This window comes from Trichosurus vulpecula, chromosome 6 (assembly GCF_011100635.1).
Source record: "Trichosurus vulpecula isolate mTriVul1 chromosome 6, mTriVul1.pri, whole genome shotgun sequence".
Classification (NCBI taxonomy): domain Eukaryota; kingdom Metazoa; phylum Chordata; class Mammalia; order Diprotodontia; family Phalangeridae; genus Trichosurus; species Trichosurus vulpecula.
The window spans coordinates 30,929,503-30,947,665 of record NC_050578.1 but is presented as its reverse complement, the minus strand read 5'-3'; the positions used below and the strand labels follow the sequence as shown (position 1 = coordinate 30,947,665).

Genomic DNA, 18,163 nt, shown 5'->3' with positions numbered 1-18,163 from the left:
AACATAAGATTTGGAGCAGAACACCTAAGTTCAAGTCCAAGCTGGCCCTAGAGCCATTGTGTACCTATCCCAGGTATAGTTCAACTAAATAATTTGACAAATAAGGATATTGAGGTTCAAAGAGGGTAAGTGACTTGCAAAACTCTTACTGCCTCATGCTTTTGTATGTACTTGCTAAGATTTAAAAATATTTTTTAATACAATCAAACTTTATTTAAAAATATAAAAACAATTCTTAGCTGTGGCCTTCCAAAAAAACAGGTGGCAGGCAGGATTTGGCCTCCAGATTATGTATCGCTGACCACTGGTCTAGACAATATCTAAGGTACCTTCCAACCGCAGCTATGATTGAGGATCCTGATGAACTAGGCAGGGATAGCTCTATATATGGGGAATGGAGGAAGTCAACTATTTTTAGAACCACCTCAGGAGGAAAATTGGGAATAGAGACTTCGGTTGGAAAAACAGCGGAGTCCTTCCCCCTGACTTCCCGGCTGGGAAGAGAGACCTAGCAAGTGGGCACGTTCACACAACTACACACTTGAATATCAGTTAGCCCCTGCCTATGTCGGGTACACACAGTCCCAGGCCCTGAAAGCATGTGTGGCCAATGCCACGAGACCACTTGGTGTTTTCCCTCACCTGTACCAACAACCTTTAGAACACAAAATTAAAAGAATATCATGTGACTCTTTAAGTTGCCAGGCAAATAAACACCTGATGGCCTAAGATGCTAATTGTTGGCACCAGCACCTAACTGTTGCATTGGCTTTTTTAAAGTCTTGCTTTATGGTTTCTTTCCTTAGATGACTTTAAGGAATTAACTACCAACAGACTTGGGAAGTGGTTTTTTTTTCGTTTTTTTTTTTTTAAGGGGAAGGATCTAAGTTATTGCTAATTTAGACTGGAAGATACAGACACTGAATGTTTAAAAGACTTTGTAAAATTACACCTTGATGAAAGCAGAATCTTTGAATTCCAATTTATTTGGACTCCAATTCACATAAGTCAATAATCATTTATTTGGGTTCCAATTAACACAAGTCAATATTAAGTACCAGGTAGAGGCATCTAGGTGGTTCATTGGATAGAGTGTTGGCCCTGGACTCAGGAAGACCTGAGTTCAAATCTAGCCTTAGACATTTACAAGCTGCGTGACCCTAGACAAGTCACTTAACCTCTGTTTGCCTTAATCTGCAGGAGAAGGAAATGGTAAACCACTTCATTATCTTTGCCAAGAAAATCCTCATGGACAATATTGGTGTGCTATGGTCCAAGGGGTCACCAAGAGTCAGACGTGACTGAATGACTGAACAATGTGCCAGGGACTGGGCTGAGCACTAAGCAAACAAAGAAAGGCCAAAACAGTAGCTGGCCTCATGGAGCTTAAAATCTAATGGAGGAGACAATATGCAAAAACTCAGTACAAACAAGGTGTAGATGAGAAAAATTACTAATAAGGAGATTCATTTTCATTTTCCTAGCTAGGAATTTTTTTTTCTAGCTGAATCTAAATTCATTTTTCCTAGCTAAAATATTTGACAAAATATTTTATCCTACTAATTCTAGTTAGTCTAGATTCTACTAAGTCTATTTAAGTCTACTAATTCTACGAAGTATAGAAGAATACCTTCCTATACCTAAACTATGTGTTTTTAGTATGATTTTGTTGAATTTTGTTCCCATTTGCATTCAAGAAAAAATTGTTTTTGAAATGGGAATGTATTTCCCTACTGGGTATCATAGAATGTTAGAAATAGAAATGACCTTAAAGATTATCTGTACCAAGGTCCTTAACCATTTTTTGTGTTGTGGACCCCTAGGGCTATCTAATGATACCTATGGCCCCCTAACCAGAATAATGGTTTTTCTTTTATAATTTTATCATCATTGAAAGAAATGCTAAATTTCAGTTAGAATTTAGTGAATACAAATATGGAATTTTCCCATTCAAGTTCCCAGATGTCCTGAAATCTATTTCCAGACCTCAGGTTAAGGACCCGAGATCTAGACCAACTCTTATAGTGCTCTTATAGTGGCCAATCTTTCCTCTATACCGTGTTTCCAATGCTTCAAACATATCCCTCAGAAATAGGTCCAATGCTTTAAATTTTTCCAGTATAGTTTTATCTTTTGCTTTTCAAAGCCGTTAATGGATTCAGAAAACCTGCATTTGAGTCTCGTCTGATGATCCAGAATTTACATGTATTATCTATATGACTCCCCCACCCAGCCTCTGTTTCCTCATCTGTAACATTAGGGGGTTGGACTACATCATCTCTAAGAACCCTCCCAGGTCTACATTTATTATACTCTGCTTTGTGATTCATCTCGAAGTTAGATCTACCTTTTAAAATACTTCTGTTATTGCTTTGTGTTAAATTCTACACTGTCACAATAATTCATTTGATGGCAAGTCTTATTACAGTGAGATTCCATTACACCCAGATTTTTCATTACATTTCATTTCAGTAATGAAATGAAATGCACACTTCCTGTTCTGGCATATACCATATTTGTTAAGGAAGAAATCCATAGGACAAGAGGATTTGGAGCTGAAAGAGACATTGGGGAACGATGAGTCCTAACCCCCTGATTTTGTCAATTGAGGCCCAGAGAAGGGGAACACATGGATAGTAAATGTCAGAGCAAAAGTTTGAAACCATATCATAGCATTCCAAATCCAGAACATTTATTTTGGTTATTCAACCCTTGGATATAAATAAGCTCTAATATTTTGTTTAATTATTGGCAAACAAACCAATAAAGAGCCTGTATGACTAAATATATGCAGTATACAGAGACAGGGAAGGGATTATGAACACTTTTAGAATACATGGTGGTGGTTGTTCATTCATTTTCAGATGCTTCGTGACCCCATTTGGGATTTTCTTAGCAAAGAGATTGGAGTGGTTTGCCATTTCCTTCTCCAGGTCATTTTACAGATGAGGAACCGAGGCAAACAGGGTTGAGTGACTTGCCCAGGGTCACACAGCTGGTCTGAGGCCAGATTTGAATTCTAGAAGAAGATGAGTCTTCCTAACTCCAGGCCCAGCACTCTATCCACTGTGCCACCTAGCTGTCCTTTACAAGTAGAAAACAAGAGCCTATAATGTTCACAGTACTATTCTAGGCGCTAAGGGAGATATAAAGTTTAGAGGGAAGAGGGAGTTTTGCTTTCAAGGGGGTGATGGCCTAGTAGGGCAATAAGATACAAACACAGATGCCCAAAAAGCACAAAATTGCATGCTTCATAGCAGAGGTATAAATGCTCTTCTGGGACTCTTGAGTGCTGCCTGAGTCAGGCTCACATATAATTGGGAAGTACTTAACAAAATAAATATAAATAGAACAAAACATAGAGAACATTACATTTTAAAACTAAGTCAGGATGGGGCCCTCAGGGATCCTTATGTATAGATTCGTGGTCCCTGTTTCTATTTGAATTTGACATACTGCATTAGGGAATTAACAGGAAATAGATCTAAAGGGGAAAGAAAATCTGTATCTAACTAAGGGCTGTGGAAAAGCTTCCTAGAGCAGGTGGCATTTAAGTGGGTCCCTCATCAATGGATTGGGATTTAATAGGTTAATTGGGAAAGGGGGGGAGCATTCAGCCATAGGAAACAGCCTTATCATAGATGGAAATGGGAGAGGGTATATTAAACAAATACCCCTGATGAATATAGCTTCCTCTTAATAATGCCTTGGCTCCAAATGAAAAATCAATGAAATACAGAAAATACTGATGGAAATACTGTCCTGTTTTAATGAATGTTCTTATTATAGAGTTACATGTTTTATCCTACTTCTACGTCTTAAATATGTGTATACATATATAGTTATCTTTTTATGCACTATTTATCAACTATATCATCCCATTAAATTATTTCCTCAGAGTCCACTGACACATATTCCCAGCATGCCCATTCTCTGGATGGTAGTTCTGCCAGCAGTACAATACCCATCTACAGATCTTCAGAGGAAGAGAAGAAAGTGACAGTGATTAAAGCCCCCCACTATGCAGGCATTGGGCCAGTAGATGAGTCTGGAATCCCTACAGCAATTAGAACGGTAAGAAAGGCTGGAATTTGCCTCCCTGTCATTGTGAGTAGACCCTTACAAAGAACCAATTGTGAATAGTGGCTTTTATTTTCCACATTCTTATGCTCTTATATAATGGGGGAATACACTGTGCAAAATCTGTGTGCTCTTGAATACGATGCCGCATGTGGCAGGAGGGAAATGTTGATTGGCAATAATTAGACGGCTTCAACTTTTTCATTTTCATTATGTACTTGTCAGAGCTATAATTTATAGCATACATTTTCCCTCCCTTTTCACTAATGAGCTTTAGGACTGCCGAGAGAAAATGGAAGAACCAGGAATGCAGGAATGCTTTAGTTAAATTTTATTCCCATGTGCCTTGCTGAGAAGCCAAGAGATTTGTTTCTTGAAATGGATGTGTGTAACCCTGGGTGGGAGGAGGCGTCTGCTGGGAGCTGGTATTTTTGTGAGCTAAAGGGGTGGGAAGAGAGGTAGTGACGTTTTATTGTTAGCAATGAGGAACCTCTAACTGCAATAATAGACACATTTTGGTGGACACCATTCCCCTGGCTCCACCCCTCTTCCCAGTCACAGCTGAGAGTGCTCTGAGGACGAGGAGGAATGTGTTTGGGACTTTTTTTTTTTAATTCTTTAAACTCCAGTGACTCCTTGCTGAAGGCTGTTAGGTTCTTCTGGCTGATCTCAGCAGCAGCAGCAGGAGTAACTGTAGAAGGCAGTTCCTTGCTTACTAAGTCTGTCTGGACAGAAAGTTTGGTGCTACCTGGAGAGAGGAGACCCTAATGACAGCCAGGATGAGAGCAGCAACACCTCTGCAGGTGAAATTGGGGGGAGGGGCAGGCCCAGAAGCTCTTGTATGGACTCAGCCTGCCAACACCAACATATGGGGCCGTGGGGGTGCCAAGAGCTGGTTTATGGTTTCCTAGAAAAGAAATGGATGGGGACAAGGAATGGGACAGATAATCAGAAAAAGGAAAAACCCAACAGTGGTAAGCTTGGAGCATCCTCAATTAAAACATACTATCTGGATTTTATTCTCTCCTTTGATGGGTCTTTATTGTGTGAGAATTTGAGATAGCACTTTTTGGGTGGAATCTTAGGATAGAGATGCTATAGATTTTTAACCTATAGATAAATCCTCAAATCTCTCAGTTGAGTTTGAGCAGTCTTCTCAAATAATATATTTCTTTGATTGTAGGTCTGTTACCTAAGCCTATTTTTGTAATCATCAGTTACCTACATTGGAACTGCTGTGTCTATATATTAATGAAATGACAGAAGAAAACAAAAAGATGACAGATTTAGGAACTGACTGAAATATCAGACTGATAAGGATGGCATGCTTCCTTCATGTAATGATATGTCTATGTATTAATGACATTACCGAAAGAAAAAGGTTTAGGGATTGAGGGAAATGTCAGATTGATAAGGACAGCATACTTCCTTCATGTAACTTTATACAGAGGTAGATGATCTATAAGTATAGAGAGCTACACATAGATGCACACCCATATGCACCTATACGCCCAGGTGTGTATCTTCATGTATCTATGTGTCTAATATTGCATGTATATGGTGCTATTAGAAGGGAGTCACTTATAATTCCAATGATACGTTCACTGGTGGATGCAGGTTTATTGATTTTGACTGGCACCCGTGAAAGGGTCAGTGTCCACACAGTTAGGTGTTCCTGGATCTCAGTAGCCATCCGTTTGTTTTTGGAAAAACTGAGCTCAGTGTGTTTGTGTGAACGGATTTGTCTCCACCTGCATTTAAAATGAATAAAAGTTGGTATAGTAGAGATAGCACTGAGTCTGCTTTATGTACTTAAGTCAAGACCTCTGCACTTTTCCTGTTTAGCCTTTAAAAAATTAAAGTCTAGAATATTGTGGATGCTTAACTAAGAATGCAGTTGTATTAAGTCTGCATAGACTAGCATAAAATATTCTGAAAAGTTAAAAGCAATTTGTTCACTTTTCTGTAGAGATAGCTTCAGAATTTGTCTATCTTCATTATAGGGATAAGGATTAACCTATGAGTTCATCAGTATAGCGAATTCTCCAGTGAAGAAACCCCCTCCCCCCAATACAGAATGTTGTGGTCTCAAAATTGTAGTCTTAGAGTGTTGCCTTGGGTGGTTAAATGACTCATCCAAGGTCTCACAGCTAGTGGGTGTCAGAGGCCAGACTTGATCTCTGGTCTTCAAGGCTAACGCTATCCTTTAGGCCACACTACCTCTCTTTCTTCACCATGAAAATGAAAAATGCCTAGATCCAGATTGCAAGAACTATTTTTTGCACTGTGTTTTGGAAGGAACACTGATGAGTCAGATGTCCTGGCCTCTGTGACCAGCTCCACCACTTTAAGTTGTGAAAGCATAGACAAGTCATTAGAACTATCCAGCCCCTCAGCTTTCTCATCTGTCGGTGGGAAATGTGAAGGGAATGACTCTCTCTCTCTCTCTCTTTATTTATATATATATATGTATGTATGTATGTATGTATGTATATGTATATATGTATATGTAGATATATTTATACACACACATACATATAGTGCCTACTTTGTGCCAGGCACTATGCTATGTGGTTTACAAATCTCTCATTTGATCCTCACAACAACTTGGCAAAATAGATGCTGTTATTATCCCTATTTTACATTTGAGGAAACTGAGGCAGACAGGGTTAAGTGACTTGGCCAGGGTCACACAGCTAGTGAGTGTCTGAGGCCAGATTTGAACACAGGTCTTCCTGACTCCAGGCCTGGCACTTTATCCACTGTGCCACCTCCCTACGTCCCTGGGAAAGTTTTCAATCCTCCCCTTATCCAGCACCCAGGGGTTTGAGAATATTATATGAGATAGTAAATATTTCTCTGTGTGTCTGCACTTTGTAAATTATAAAGTACTATCTGTACAGAAATAAGGAGTCATTATTCTCTACATACCTTCTCATGGGCCTTGGAAATTATAAGGAAGGAGTTAAAAGCACCACAGAATGTTGGAAGTCTTTTCTTTTTTACATCTGTTTCCAAACCTGAGTCACAATCCTAGAGAGGATGTATAAGTATAGCTTTCTTGCTTAATGTTCAGTCACGCTTCATCTCAGCCAGCGAATGCTTTAAAAAAAATGCATTTTTCATCTTTTCAGTTGCCTCCCAAGGCCGTCCATTTAGGAACCAAAGGTTATTAACCTCAGATCCTTCATATTAGCTACTTGACATCAATCACCAACATAGTCCTGGATAGAAAATGCCTCTGCAATTAGAGTGAGAAGACCTGGATTGCAATCCAAGCTCTGGAATTTGCTGTGTGACCTTGAGCACCTCACTTCTCTGTGGGGCCTCCGTCTCCACATCTGTAAAATGGGGTATTAACCACCTCAACAGGGCTGCTGTGAGAATCAGATGAGATGAAGAAGCTACGCTTTGGTTGGAAGGCACCATATGGTCCCTTTTGTCATCTTTGTGTTCTCCCCAGTGACTGAGGCAGTGTCTTGGCCAGAGCAGCCCCTTAATAATGTTTGTGGAATTAATTACCCTGAGAAAACAGTTTTTTGTAAACCCACTCAGAACTTCAAAGCCTTTTGAATATGAAGCTGAAAGGATATCTCAATAATTTTAACTGAAGAAAAAGAGCTTTTTATTTTTTTTTTCATGAGCCCCAGGATGCTTTGCCTGGGCTGTGACCACAGGGGGAGAAAAAAGAATTCCTAGGACTGAGATTACATGAGATGATGTGATTGCAGCTCCATTCAACTCCAAGTATCAAGGGATTTGCCTCACAGTATTTTTCAAAACAAACAAATTTTTTAAAATGCAGACCTCTAATGTCAGCTTGAATGTAGCACTTGCTAGACAGTTTTCAAAGCTTGTAGGGAAACGAAAATAAACAAGAATAGATTGGGGGAGGGTTTGGGTGGGAGAGTTTGACAGAGAAGCTATGTATGGGTGTACGTTTTCCATGTGAGTATGTGCCACATGCATACAGGAGCATGAGTGCGCAAAATATTTCCTGCATTGATGCAAAGTTTGTATGTTATGCTAATGTGAAACTCTGAACCTAAGAGCAGTTTGGTAATATTAAAATGTAGTTATCTTATGTTTACGACACTTTTCCTGATAGAAAATCATGGCCAGACAGATAGATACAGATATTTATGTATGATATATATGTGGATATCTATAGATAGCTATATCTAGTCATAGAACACACACACACACACACCACACACACACGCACAGAATGCTCTATCTGGTCTATCTATCTATTTCTAGATACCTGGATCTCTAGATAGAGAGATATATCATATTATACATTACCAGGTGGACTATTCTACCAAAACATTTTTGACAGATCTTGCTTTTTTAAAGCATAGAGAAGTAAATTCCCTCTAACTTCTTTCTTTTATTCATTTCAGCATCACACCTAATGCACTCCTTCACAGCTATAGCAACATAAAAAGTGTTTTGAGAATTAAATTCAACAAGCGTTTGTTAAATGCTCATCATGCGCAGAGCACTGTGTTCAAAGGAAAATTAAGAGAACCTTTCAGAGAGAAACAGAGGTCTTTCCCAACTCCACAAAAGGTCTGGAGGCTCAGATTCCCCTTTGCCAGCTGACAGCTTTTTCTGGTCTGCCTGTGCTCACCATATAAAGCTACCAGCTAAGGAGCTGTGCGATCTTGTCTGATGTATGCCCTCCAGAAAAGTGAAGAAATCCCTGTCTGGCAAGATTCTTTTCCATATACAGGGTGGTAAATTGTTTCTCGGTCCTCCTTGTTACAATAAATTATGCCCAGAAATCATTCAGGAAACTTTTTCAGGGTCACCATCAATTATGTGTTATGTAATACCAAACATGTAAATAAAATGAAAAAGAAAAACATTATCTTGGGACCAATCAATATATACTTGAAAGGTATGTGACCCATAATTTTGCATGAACCTAGGCAGCAATAGCTAAACCTTTATGGGGGTCTTCAAACTTTTCAAAATAATTTTATAACTATGTTCCAAAGTAATTGGATTCTTTTGTAATCCTATGTAGTTTATTACGAACATTTAAAAACATTATTCTGAGAAAGGGTCCACAGGCTTCACCAGATTGCCAAAAGGGTCCATGACATAAAAAGGTGAAAAAACCCCTGATCCTTGACATCATTTTCACCCTTATTTTTTCCTGAAGTTGCCAGCATTTGGCTAACTATTCATTTAATAAAACTTATCTTTCACTCATTTATCATGGTAGGAGTTTAACACGAATCAGAACTTGGCCAGCTATACAGATGGTCAGTCATATGATCCTTAACATCCACGTGCATCCTGGGATTCCTAGAACCCCTAGGATGTGAGAACTCGCAATACCCTTAGAGACCAAATCATCTAATCCAGTGAATTTTCTTTGACATGTGATGAAACTAAGCCCAGAGAAATAAAATCACTTATACAAGGCCACACAGATAATGACAGAAATAAGATAAATCATATGTCTGTTGTCTCTTAAATTCAGATAAACTGAGAAAAAGATATATTTTTGAACATGTTCTTTAGAATTAACCTAGATTTTATGGCTTCTTAAATTCATTATCTTCATTCTCAGTTACCGAACTACATGGACACTTCTCACAGATGTATGGCTGCAATATCCTGTATCTATTCATTCAGTCACTCAACAATTGTATTTAATTAGCCCTAAACATATAAGATTTCTTTTAGGAGCTGAGGAAGCTACAAAGGTGAATAAAATGTTAGCTCCTTTCAAGGAGCTCGCAATCTTGGGCTGAAAACTCAACAGCGATTTATGTTTAAAAGTGTTTGCAGTGGTGGTTTATTCTATGCCTAACTTAGACCCCACTCCCATCACCCCCACCCCCACCCCACTCCTCTGTGTATGGAGGGCAGCATAATGGTTAAAAAGTGTGCTGAAGACAGTTCCCTGACCTGAGTTCGTTCTCAATAAATGTCCTGCTACACAAATAATTCATGGGCAGAACTCTGCTCTTATTGGTTCATAGAGTACTCATGGGAGTGCGATTATCAGTTTGTCATTTCCAGACCTAGTTATGGTAAGAACCACAGCATGTACACATCATAAAATGGTACCTCATTGACCTATGAGGCTGAGAGGAAAGATCACATTTTCAACAAGCTAGCTCATGTGGCTGGACAAAAGAACTGATGGTTGTTGTCACTGAAGGGTCCAACCAAATGCGACTGTATGTGAGAGCTATTTCTGCTAATAAAAGGGATGAAAGAAGAAATCAGAATATTGAGGGTGAATGTTCTTTGGTTATTTGTATGTCATATCATCTTTGATCCTAAGGCCCTAGACTTAAATATTGAAAATTATGTTTTACAGACAGTTGACAGACCAAAGGACTGGTACAAGACTATGTTCAAGCAAATCCATATGGTTCACAAACCTGGTATGTTTGTTTTATGCCTTCCTCTTTTAGAGCTGAAAAGGACCGTAGAGGCTATCTAGCCCCACCCCCTTATTTTACAGAGTAGGAAACCTTGCCTATGGTCACATAAATAGTAAGTGGTAGATAGAATTTGAATCTATGTTCTCTAATTCCAGTTCTATCAACCTTTCCACTATCCACAATTCCTGGTGTTTTTAGGAAAAACATGTTTCACTCAGGCAAGATAGGAAATTCGGCAAAGCTTTTTTTTTTGTCTAGGACCCTCCTAATTCCCCCATTCCTCTTGTGATAGGAGCCCTAAGACCCTAGGTACACAGTCCCCACATACTGACCTTGATTGTGGTGACTCTAAACTGCCCATTCTTCTGGAGCATCATTTTGTGTCCTAAATCATAAATCTCACTACCTTTTAATGAATCAACATGAATGTTCCTTTTTGTAAGAGCTTCGGGGGTGGAGTACGGGAGTATAGGTTAAAGCTGTCTGTTTCTGCTGCTGCTGCTAAGGTATCTTGAAGGCCCTTAAAAGGGGGAAAACAGTTTCCAGAATGAGAATGAGTAAAAGAGGGAATTTTGTAATGAAGAGGAAAGCTAAGACCAATGAACCACGTGCAGTAAACGCCTACCTGATGCCTAAAACTGAAAGGGTGTAGTTTTGAAACAAAAAAGAGGATGTTAAAAAGGACACCCTATTACTAGTGTTACCTTATATTTCTACTTGACAGACAGGATGGGTAGCAGATGAGAACCAGACGTGGAATCCAGAAACATGAGTTTGATTCCCATCTCAGACACTACTTACATGATCATGGGCAAATTCTTTAACATTGTCAGCCTCTTTTCCAACCTGTAAAATGGGGATGATGATGCTTGTACTCTACAACTCACAGGATTGTTATGTGCAAAGCACTTTGAAAACCTTAAAATATTATAGAAATGATGTTATTATTAAAGACCAGCAGCCTCAGTGAGACAAGTACTATGCCGCCTAATATTTCTGTCTTGTTTTCCAGATGATGATGCAGATATGTATCACACTCCGTATACATATAATGCAGGTAGGACTTGTTTCTTCATTTTTGAAGACTATTTTATTGGTTTCCATGAGACTTAGTAAAAAAACATAATTCCCTGCCTTTTTTGGTTTCTTAATTTCTGAAATACTTTTTCCTCATTCTCCTTGACTTCAATTTTAGGGGTGAGGGGAAAATAATGCCTTACATATATTTCTTAATAGAAACACAACAAAAGAAATAACCTTTTCTTCCCCATGAAAGTAGGATTATTTCTTGGGTACCTCATTTATTCTCACTGTTAGTTTACACTGTTTAGCAGTGTTTATCCAGAGTGTGAAGGATCACGTGAATGAATTCAGTGTCATTGGGATACAGAAGATAAGGCTCTCCTATCTGGAGAAAGGGTGATCAGGATTTCAGAATGTTCTTTAGATATACTCTGGGGGAAAAGGGGAGAAGACAAGTCAAGCAGAGTACTTTGTGACATTGTTCATGCTTTCTTCCAAAGAAGCCATTCATTAAAAAGAAATCCCATTTTGTTGGTGTCAATTGTGACTCATACTTGCCAGAATTTTTCCTAAGAACCCTGCCTGAAGAACTCTTCCTTTATATTTTATTAAGCAATCCGCATTCTTGAGAAGGTCCCTGAATAGGTTTTCTTTGGCCCCAGCCTCGGTAGCAGCCTTTAACCACCCTGGCTCCCATTTTCTTTTTTCAACTTAATTGAAACAAGGCCATGATGCCTCCTCTCCACCCACTCCCAAGGCCAAGGTGCCCCTCCCTCCTGTCAGCTCCTTCTTTGTATATCTTCGATTCACTTCTCATGTTCAGTAGGGTTTTTGTGCCTATGCCTCATATCCCCTGCCAGACAACAGACTTCTTGAGGGCAGAGACTTTGTCTTTTCTCTCTCCCTGCCAAGCACAATACCCCAGACCTAGCAGATGCTCACTGAGATTGGTGCCTCTTTTCACCCATATAATGAACTTGGTTGACCCTGGCTGTGAGGAACACGTATTTCTCATTTGAAAGTAGTAGAAAAGTCTTTTTTGGCTCCTTAGTTTCATTTTCATGCTGAATTTATACTACTTATAATGGGTTATATAGCTGCAGGGCAGGTAGGTGAGGCAGTGGGGGCAGCTAGGTGGTATAGTGAATAGGATGCCGGACCTTGAGTTAGGATGACTCATTTTCCTCGGTTCAAACCAAGCCTCAGTGACACTGGGCAAATCACTTAACCCTGTTTGCCTCTATGTCCTCATCTGGAAGATGCCAAGAAAACCCCAAACAGGATAGCAAAGAATCAGACATGACTGAACCAACTCAATAACAAATATGCCTGCAGACGGAAATGGAGCCATTGGCCATCATTACTGTTTTGTGTGCTCAGGATCATAGGATTATACAGGTAGAACTGGGCAGGACCTCAAGCCATCTAGTCTAACCTTTTCTTACAGATGAAGAAACTGAAGCCCATGGAAGCTAAGAGATTTACCCAGGGTCATAGAGCTATGAATGTCTGAGGCAAGATTCATACCAAGGTCTTTTTGATTCCAAGTCCAGTGCTCAATAAGCACCACCCTGTTTGTTGCAGAAGCTTGTTCAGAGGGAATAGCTAAGGGTTATGCTTCATACCAAGAATCTGCCAGGGGAATGCATGCTCTGCTTCTTTCCGTCTCTAACACAGGAGCACTACAGCTAAGTCCTATGCAGGGTATCCCTGCCAAGAGCTACTGCATGCTCATCAGCAGAGGATGTATGTATAATGGCATGGCGTGAAGTCTCAGGAAGAAATATTAAATGAAATTAAATGGGGCCTAATAGGGGAGAGGGCAGCTAGATGGGGCAGTAGATAGAGCACCAAGGCTAGCGTCAGAAAGACCTGAGTTCAGATCTGGCCTCAGATACTTACTAGCTGTGTGACCCTGGATGAGTCACTTAACCTCACTTAAGCCTTAGATTCCTCATTTCGAAAATGAGCTAGAAAAGGAAATGGCAAACCACTCCACTATCTTTGGCAAGAAAACCCCAAATGGCATCAGGGAGAGTAGGACACATCTGCAACAAATGAACAACAAAAAGGAGAGAAATAGAGGACAACTAAGAAAAAAAGTATAATGTTTAAAAATTGAAACTATGGTTTACAGAAACCAATCATACAATAGTATTTGTTTGTTTTGTATAGAGTTTGTTTCTTCACTCTTTCTCTTCTTTCCATCTGGAATTCCCTTTAGTCCTCTCCTCCAAGTATCTGACCCCAACCCATACAGCAGTGCCCAGTCCAAGTACTATTTTGTGAAGCCTGGACCCTATTGCTCCTAGACTCATAGTGATTGCCCGTTCCCTCCTCTCAACCTCAATCACACCTGTTAATCAATAATATCTCTTGTCACTGGACCAAAATATCTGTCAAGGAATCTTCAGCATAAAAGGGGAAAAGTTGGAGCCCTGACAATAGATCCACAAACATTCATGGTCTTTCTAGTATTGTCAGTATCAATAAGCCAAACAAAATTCCCACTACCAATTACTTTGTGTGTGTGTATATACATATATGTATGTATATATATATGTAATATATATAATTTTATTTAATTTTCTATGTGCATGTTTTTCCCTAAATAATGTAATCTTTTTGACAACAGGCTACTTTATATTCCAAGTGTCTATCACTATGCTTGGTATACAGTAGGTACTTAATAGATGCTCATCAAATGTATGGATGTTATTTATACAGTTTACAGGTACTTACTGTATATGACTTGGTATCATTAGGTTGTTTTTTTTTCCTTTAATTGTCTCTCCAACTAGACTGGCATCTTCTTGGAGGCTTATGTCTTTGTATTCATACCCAGCGTGCTTAGCACACAGTTCATTATGCTACAATGTATTGATTTATTACATTTTCATTAGCATATTAATGTTTACCTAAAATGTTTATGGAGGCTTGAAATAAATATCTCCCATCACATTTACATTATCATTTTACCCTGTATTAAAAAGATTTGCTGAATGAAAGTGAATTTCATCCTGGCTCCTCTTTGAGTTATTTCATATGCTAAATTAGTGAATGTGAATAATTGCAATGTTATGGTATTCTGTGCATCTGTATGAACTGTAAGAGCAATTATATCATTATATATTCATTTTATATACATGCACAGAACATCTTGACATTGTAATAATTTAGATATGGCTAAATTTAAAATATACAGAAATTCAGAGGGGAGGTCCAGATGAAATTTGCTTTCAATAAGGGAAAAAGAGGCATGTAAAGAAAATATATGTAATTTTAGGGAAGCAACGGAGCTAGTATATAGAGAACTAGTCTTTAAACCAGGAAGATGTGGGTGCAAGACATACTGGGACTGTGTGACGCTGGGCAAGGCATTTGACCTTGCAGTGTACCAAGAAGCTCTCAACGACGTTAAGTTACAGAGCAAGAGCCAATCTGCATTGGTAGAGATGTTTTCTTACCCAGAACTTTTCTCTACCAATAAAATCGTAGGTCTAGTTCCTATCGCCTATATAATGACAAGTACATATGCTTAATAGTTACTTATTCTTCTCCATCAGCTTAGCCTATGTGTACTTCTTCCACCAATTTAGATTGTATCCCTTCCTTGCCTCCTTAAATGAGTTTTTGTTTTGTTTTTTTTAACCACAGCAATTAAGGAAACCATTGCCTTACGGCCCTTATGGGCAGACCCTCCTCACTCAGCTGGGTTGGTTCTGTCACTGTTCAAGCCTTCTAAACCAATTTACCAGATATATGAGAGAAATGATTAGTAATAACTAATGATTTGGGGAGATTCAGAATTTTCCCTTTTCTCTATCCTCATTTCAAGACCTCAGTCTCTGAAGGTTGAGCTAACCTTCTCCTCTATCCAACCCCACCCAGACTTACAAGGAATCTCTAATCCAAGGCAAATTTTATTCAATCAAGCTTAGGTAGACAGACTCTTTTGTCTAAAATGCCCAAGGATGGGGGTGGTCGGGGTATAGAGATAGATTCTCTGTCCAATGGTGTCACTCTCAGCCCCTCATCGGAGTAAGCCCACTTCTCTTTGTAAAGTCCACCCTTCATTGTTAGCCAGTGTTGATTTCCACCCTGGAAAACAACTACTCTTTGAAAGGCACAAAAACTGTGCCACTTTGATTGTCTTTGGTCTTAGACTGGTTAAATGAGCATCCTTTTATTGAATGGATGGGATTATTAATAAAATGATTAAATTACCTGGAAATTATATCTCTGGAACCTTTTTTAAATGTCAGAATTTTCAGTATAGTAAAAGCTCTGCTGTCCTTGCCAAGCTCCATGTCACAAGAAGGCATCAGAGGAGCCTTATCAATTATAATATTTAGGTGTAATAATTATAACATGTCATATAAGATATATTGTTGCATCTTGTTATATAAAATATATAATTATCATAACTAATTTTTGATAATTAGCACTACCAAGGATTGTTTCAGTTATAACATATCATTACACATTATACTAGACATATTGTTATATCTTGTTATATAAAATATATAATTATTATAACTAATTTTTGGTAACTGACACTCTTGAGGATTGTTTTGTGGGTGGTGAAAATACATGCCTTTTAATATATTTTTTACAATTCACTTCTATTTTCTTTCCCCAACAGGCCTTACTAGTGCTCCCTACATGACTCAGTCCCATCCTGCTGCAAAGATGCAGACATACAGACCTCTTTCCAAAAGTCTCTCCGACAATGGCGGTGAAGCCTTTAAGGATTCCTCTTCCCCTCTGCCTCCTCCACATGTCCCACCTCCAATCCCACCACTTAGGCCCAGAGACAGGTCTTCCACAGAAAAGTAAGGAGTTCTCCAAAAGAGTAGTATGGTCAATTGTATGCTACAGACAGCTTCAAATAAGGCTGCCTGTGGCCCTGGGGGCCCAGCTAAAGAATGAACCCTGACCTTCCACAGAGGGTGGTGGTGAAATTGTGTCAGTCAATGTGCAAAATTGAATTTGTTTTTTTATTGATCACATAGACAATTCTCCCAGAAGCTGGAATTTCTTATCCAATGGTGAGATTAGTGAATTGTGACAGTGAGTGTATTTATCCACCACATATGAGTGAGCAAGGCAGTATATTCTGCTGGTTTACCATAAGGTCAGGTCTATTATTAACTCAGAGTAAGTATATGTATGTGTAAACAGGTGAGTATTCTTCTTAAGGTACTTAACCCTCTTTTAACACTCACAAGGTACAGGAAACTTCCATGGTCTGTGGTGGAAGATCTGCCTCAGCTGGGAACTGGACTAAGGACCTTAAAGAAACCTGAACAAACTATCTCTTTGGTTCTCCTTTTTTGAAATTCTCATAATGAATAAGAATAATGGAAATTTCCCTCTTTGGTACTGGGATGATCATTTTTAAGTTCCTTAGAGAAAGAGATAAAGACAGGGGGCTACACCTGTGGCGTTGTTGATGCCGTAAATCTCTTGGCGGACGCAGGTCGGCAGCTTCTCTGCATTAGCTAGTCTTAGGGCCTGATTTTTTTCTCATCGCACCCATTCTTGATTATTTATTTTGGGCGTCTTCTTGCACACAGGAGATTGTTGGTAATATGCTAACTGAAGTAGGATTAGAGATATAGAAAGAGATACACACACATACGCTGTTAACGTGGACTCAGTAATGACTATACCAGCCTGTCATAGGTACACAACAACTAGCCAATTAGAAAGGTGAATTAGCTCTGTTGTTGTGTGTTGTGTATATTGTTGTGTGCTGACAGATGGGTGTAGCCATTACAGAGCTCAGGTTAACCATGCATAAGTGAAAAACTACATATAAAACAAGGAACGTTATAGCCCCTATCTCACAGAGTTATCGTAAGGATAAAATAAGATGATATTTGCGAAGCACTTACCGCAGGGCCTGGCACATAGTAGGCAATGTATGACGTACATAAATAGGATAACAAACCAAGAACATAAAGGTAGGTTACATGAAATTTGTGTCTTATTTGATCCCGTGATATACTTCAGTGTGTATACATCAATGAGTGGTGCCTCGCCTAGAGGTAGCCAGGTGGGTCAGTGCCTGGAGAAGGAAACTTGGAGTCAGGAAGGTTGAGTTTCAGTCTTCCTTCAGACACTTCAGCTGTGTGACCCTGACCAAGTTAATCAATCCCTCTGGGCCTCAGGTTTCTCATTGTTAAAATGAAGAAAAGAATGATAACACCTACCTCACAGGGTCATAATGGGAACCAAATGAGATGACTTTGTAAAAGTACTTTGCAAATCTTAAAATGCTCTATAAGAGCCAATGTCATCATCGCTGTCATCGTCATTACCACCACCACCATCACCATCATCATCATCACTACCCGTGATCCAATCAGTTTGGTTACTTCTTACCCTGCTGTGGCTTGCAGTACTTCCACACTTCATCCTATGTTGTTCTTATCAATATCTTTCCCATGATGTGGGTAAAATGCATTTATATTATTCCCATTTTTCAGATCAGCAACCAGAGTTCAGGGTAGCTTTGTCCAGTGTCACCCAGCCAGTAAATGAAAGTTCTGGTATAGCACTGGGCCTGGAGTCAGAAAAACCCGAGTTCAAATGTGACCTTGGGTGCTTATTGGTTCTTTGACTCTGGGTAAGTCACTTAATCT

General features: G+C 39.2%; 1 protein-coding gene across 5 annotated transcripts in view; it reads left to right on the top strand.

Annotated features, from left to right (window-relative positions):
• Positions 1-18,163, top strand: part of SORBS2 (sorbin and SH3 domain containing 2) — a 288,776-nt gene that overhangs the window by 185,858 nt on the left and 84,755 nt on the right. For 3 of the 5 annotated variants that reach the window (XM_036764812.1, XM_036764815.1, XM_036764816.1), the window contains 4 exons: positions 3,899-4,074; positions 10,424-10,490; positions 11,503-11,547; positions 16,159-16,348. In XM_036764812.1, the coding sequence (XP_036620707.1) occupies positions 3,899-4,074; positions 10,424-10,490; positions 11,503-11,547; positions 16,159-16,348 (478 nt within the window). Of the gene's footprint in view, positions 1-3,898; positions 4,075-4,721; positions 4,884-10,423; positions 10,491-11,502; positions 11,548-16,158; positions 16,349-18,163 lie in introns of those variants that run through there. The other 2 variants (XM_036764814.1, XM_036764813.1) reach the window with 2 other exon arrangements.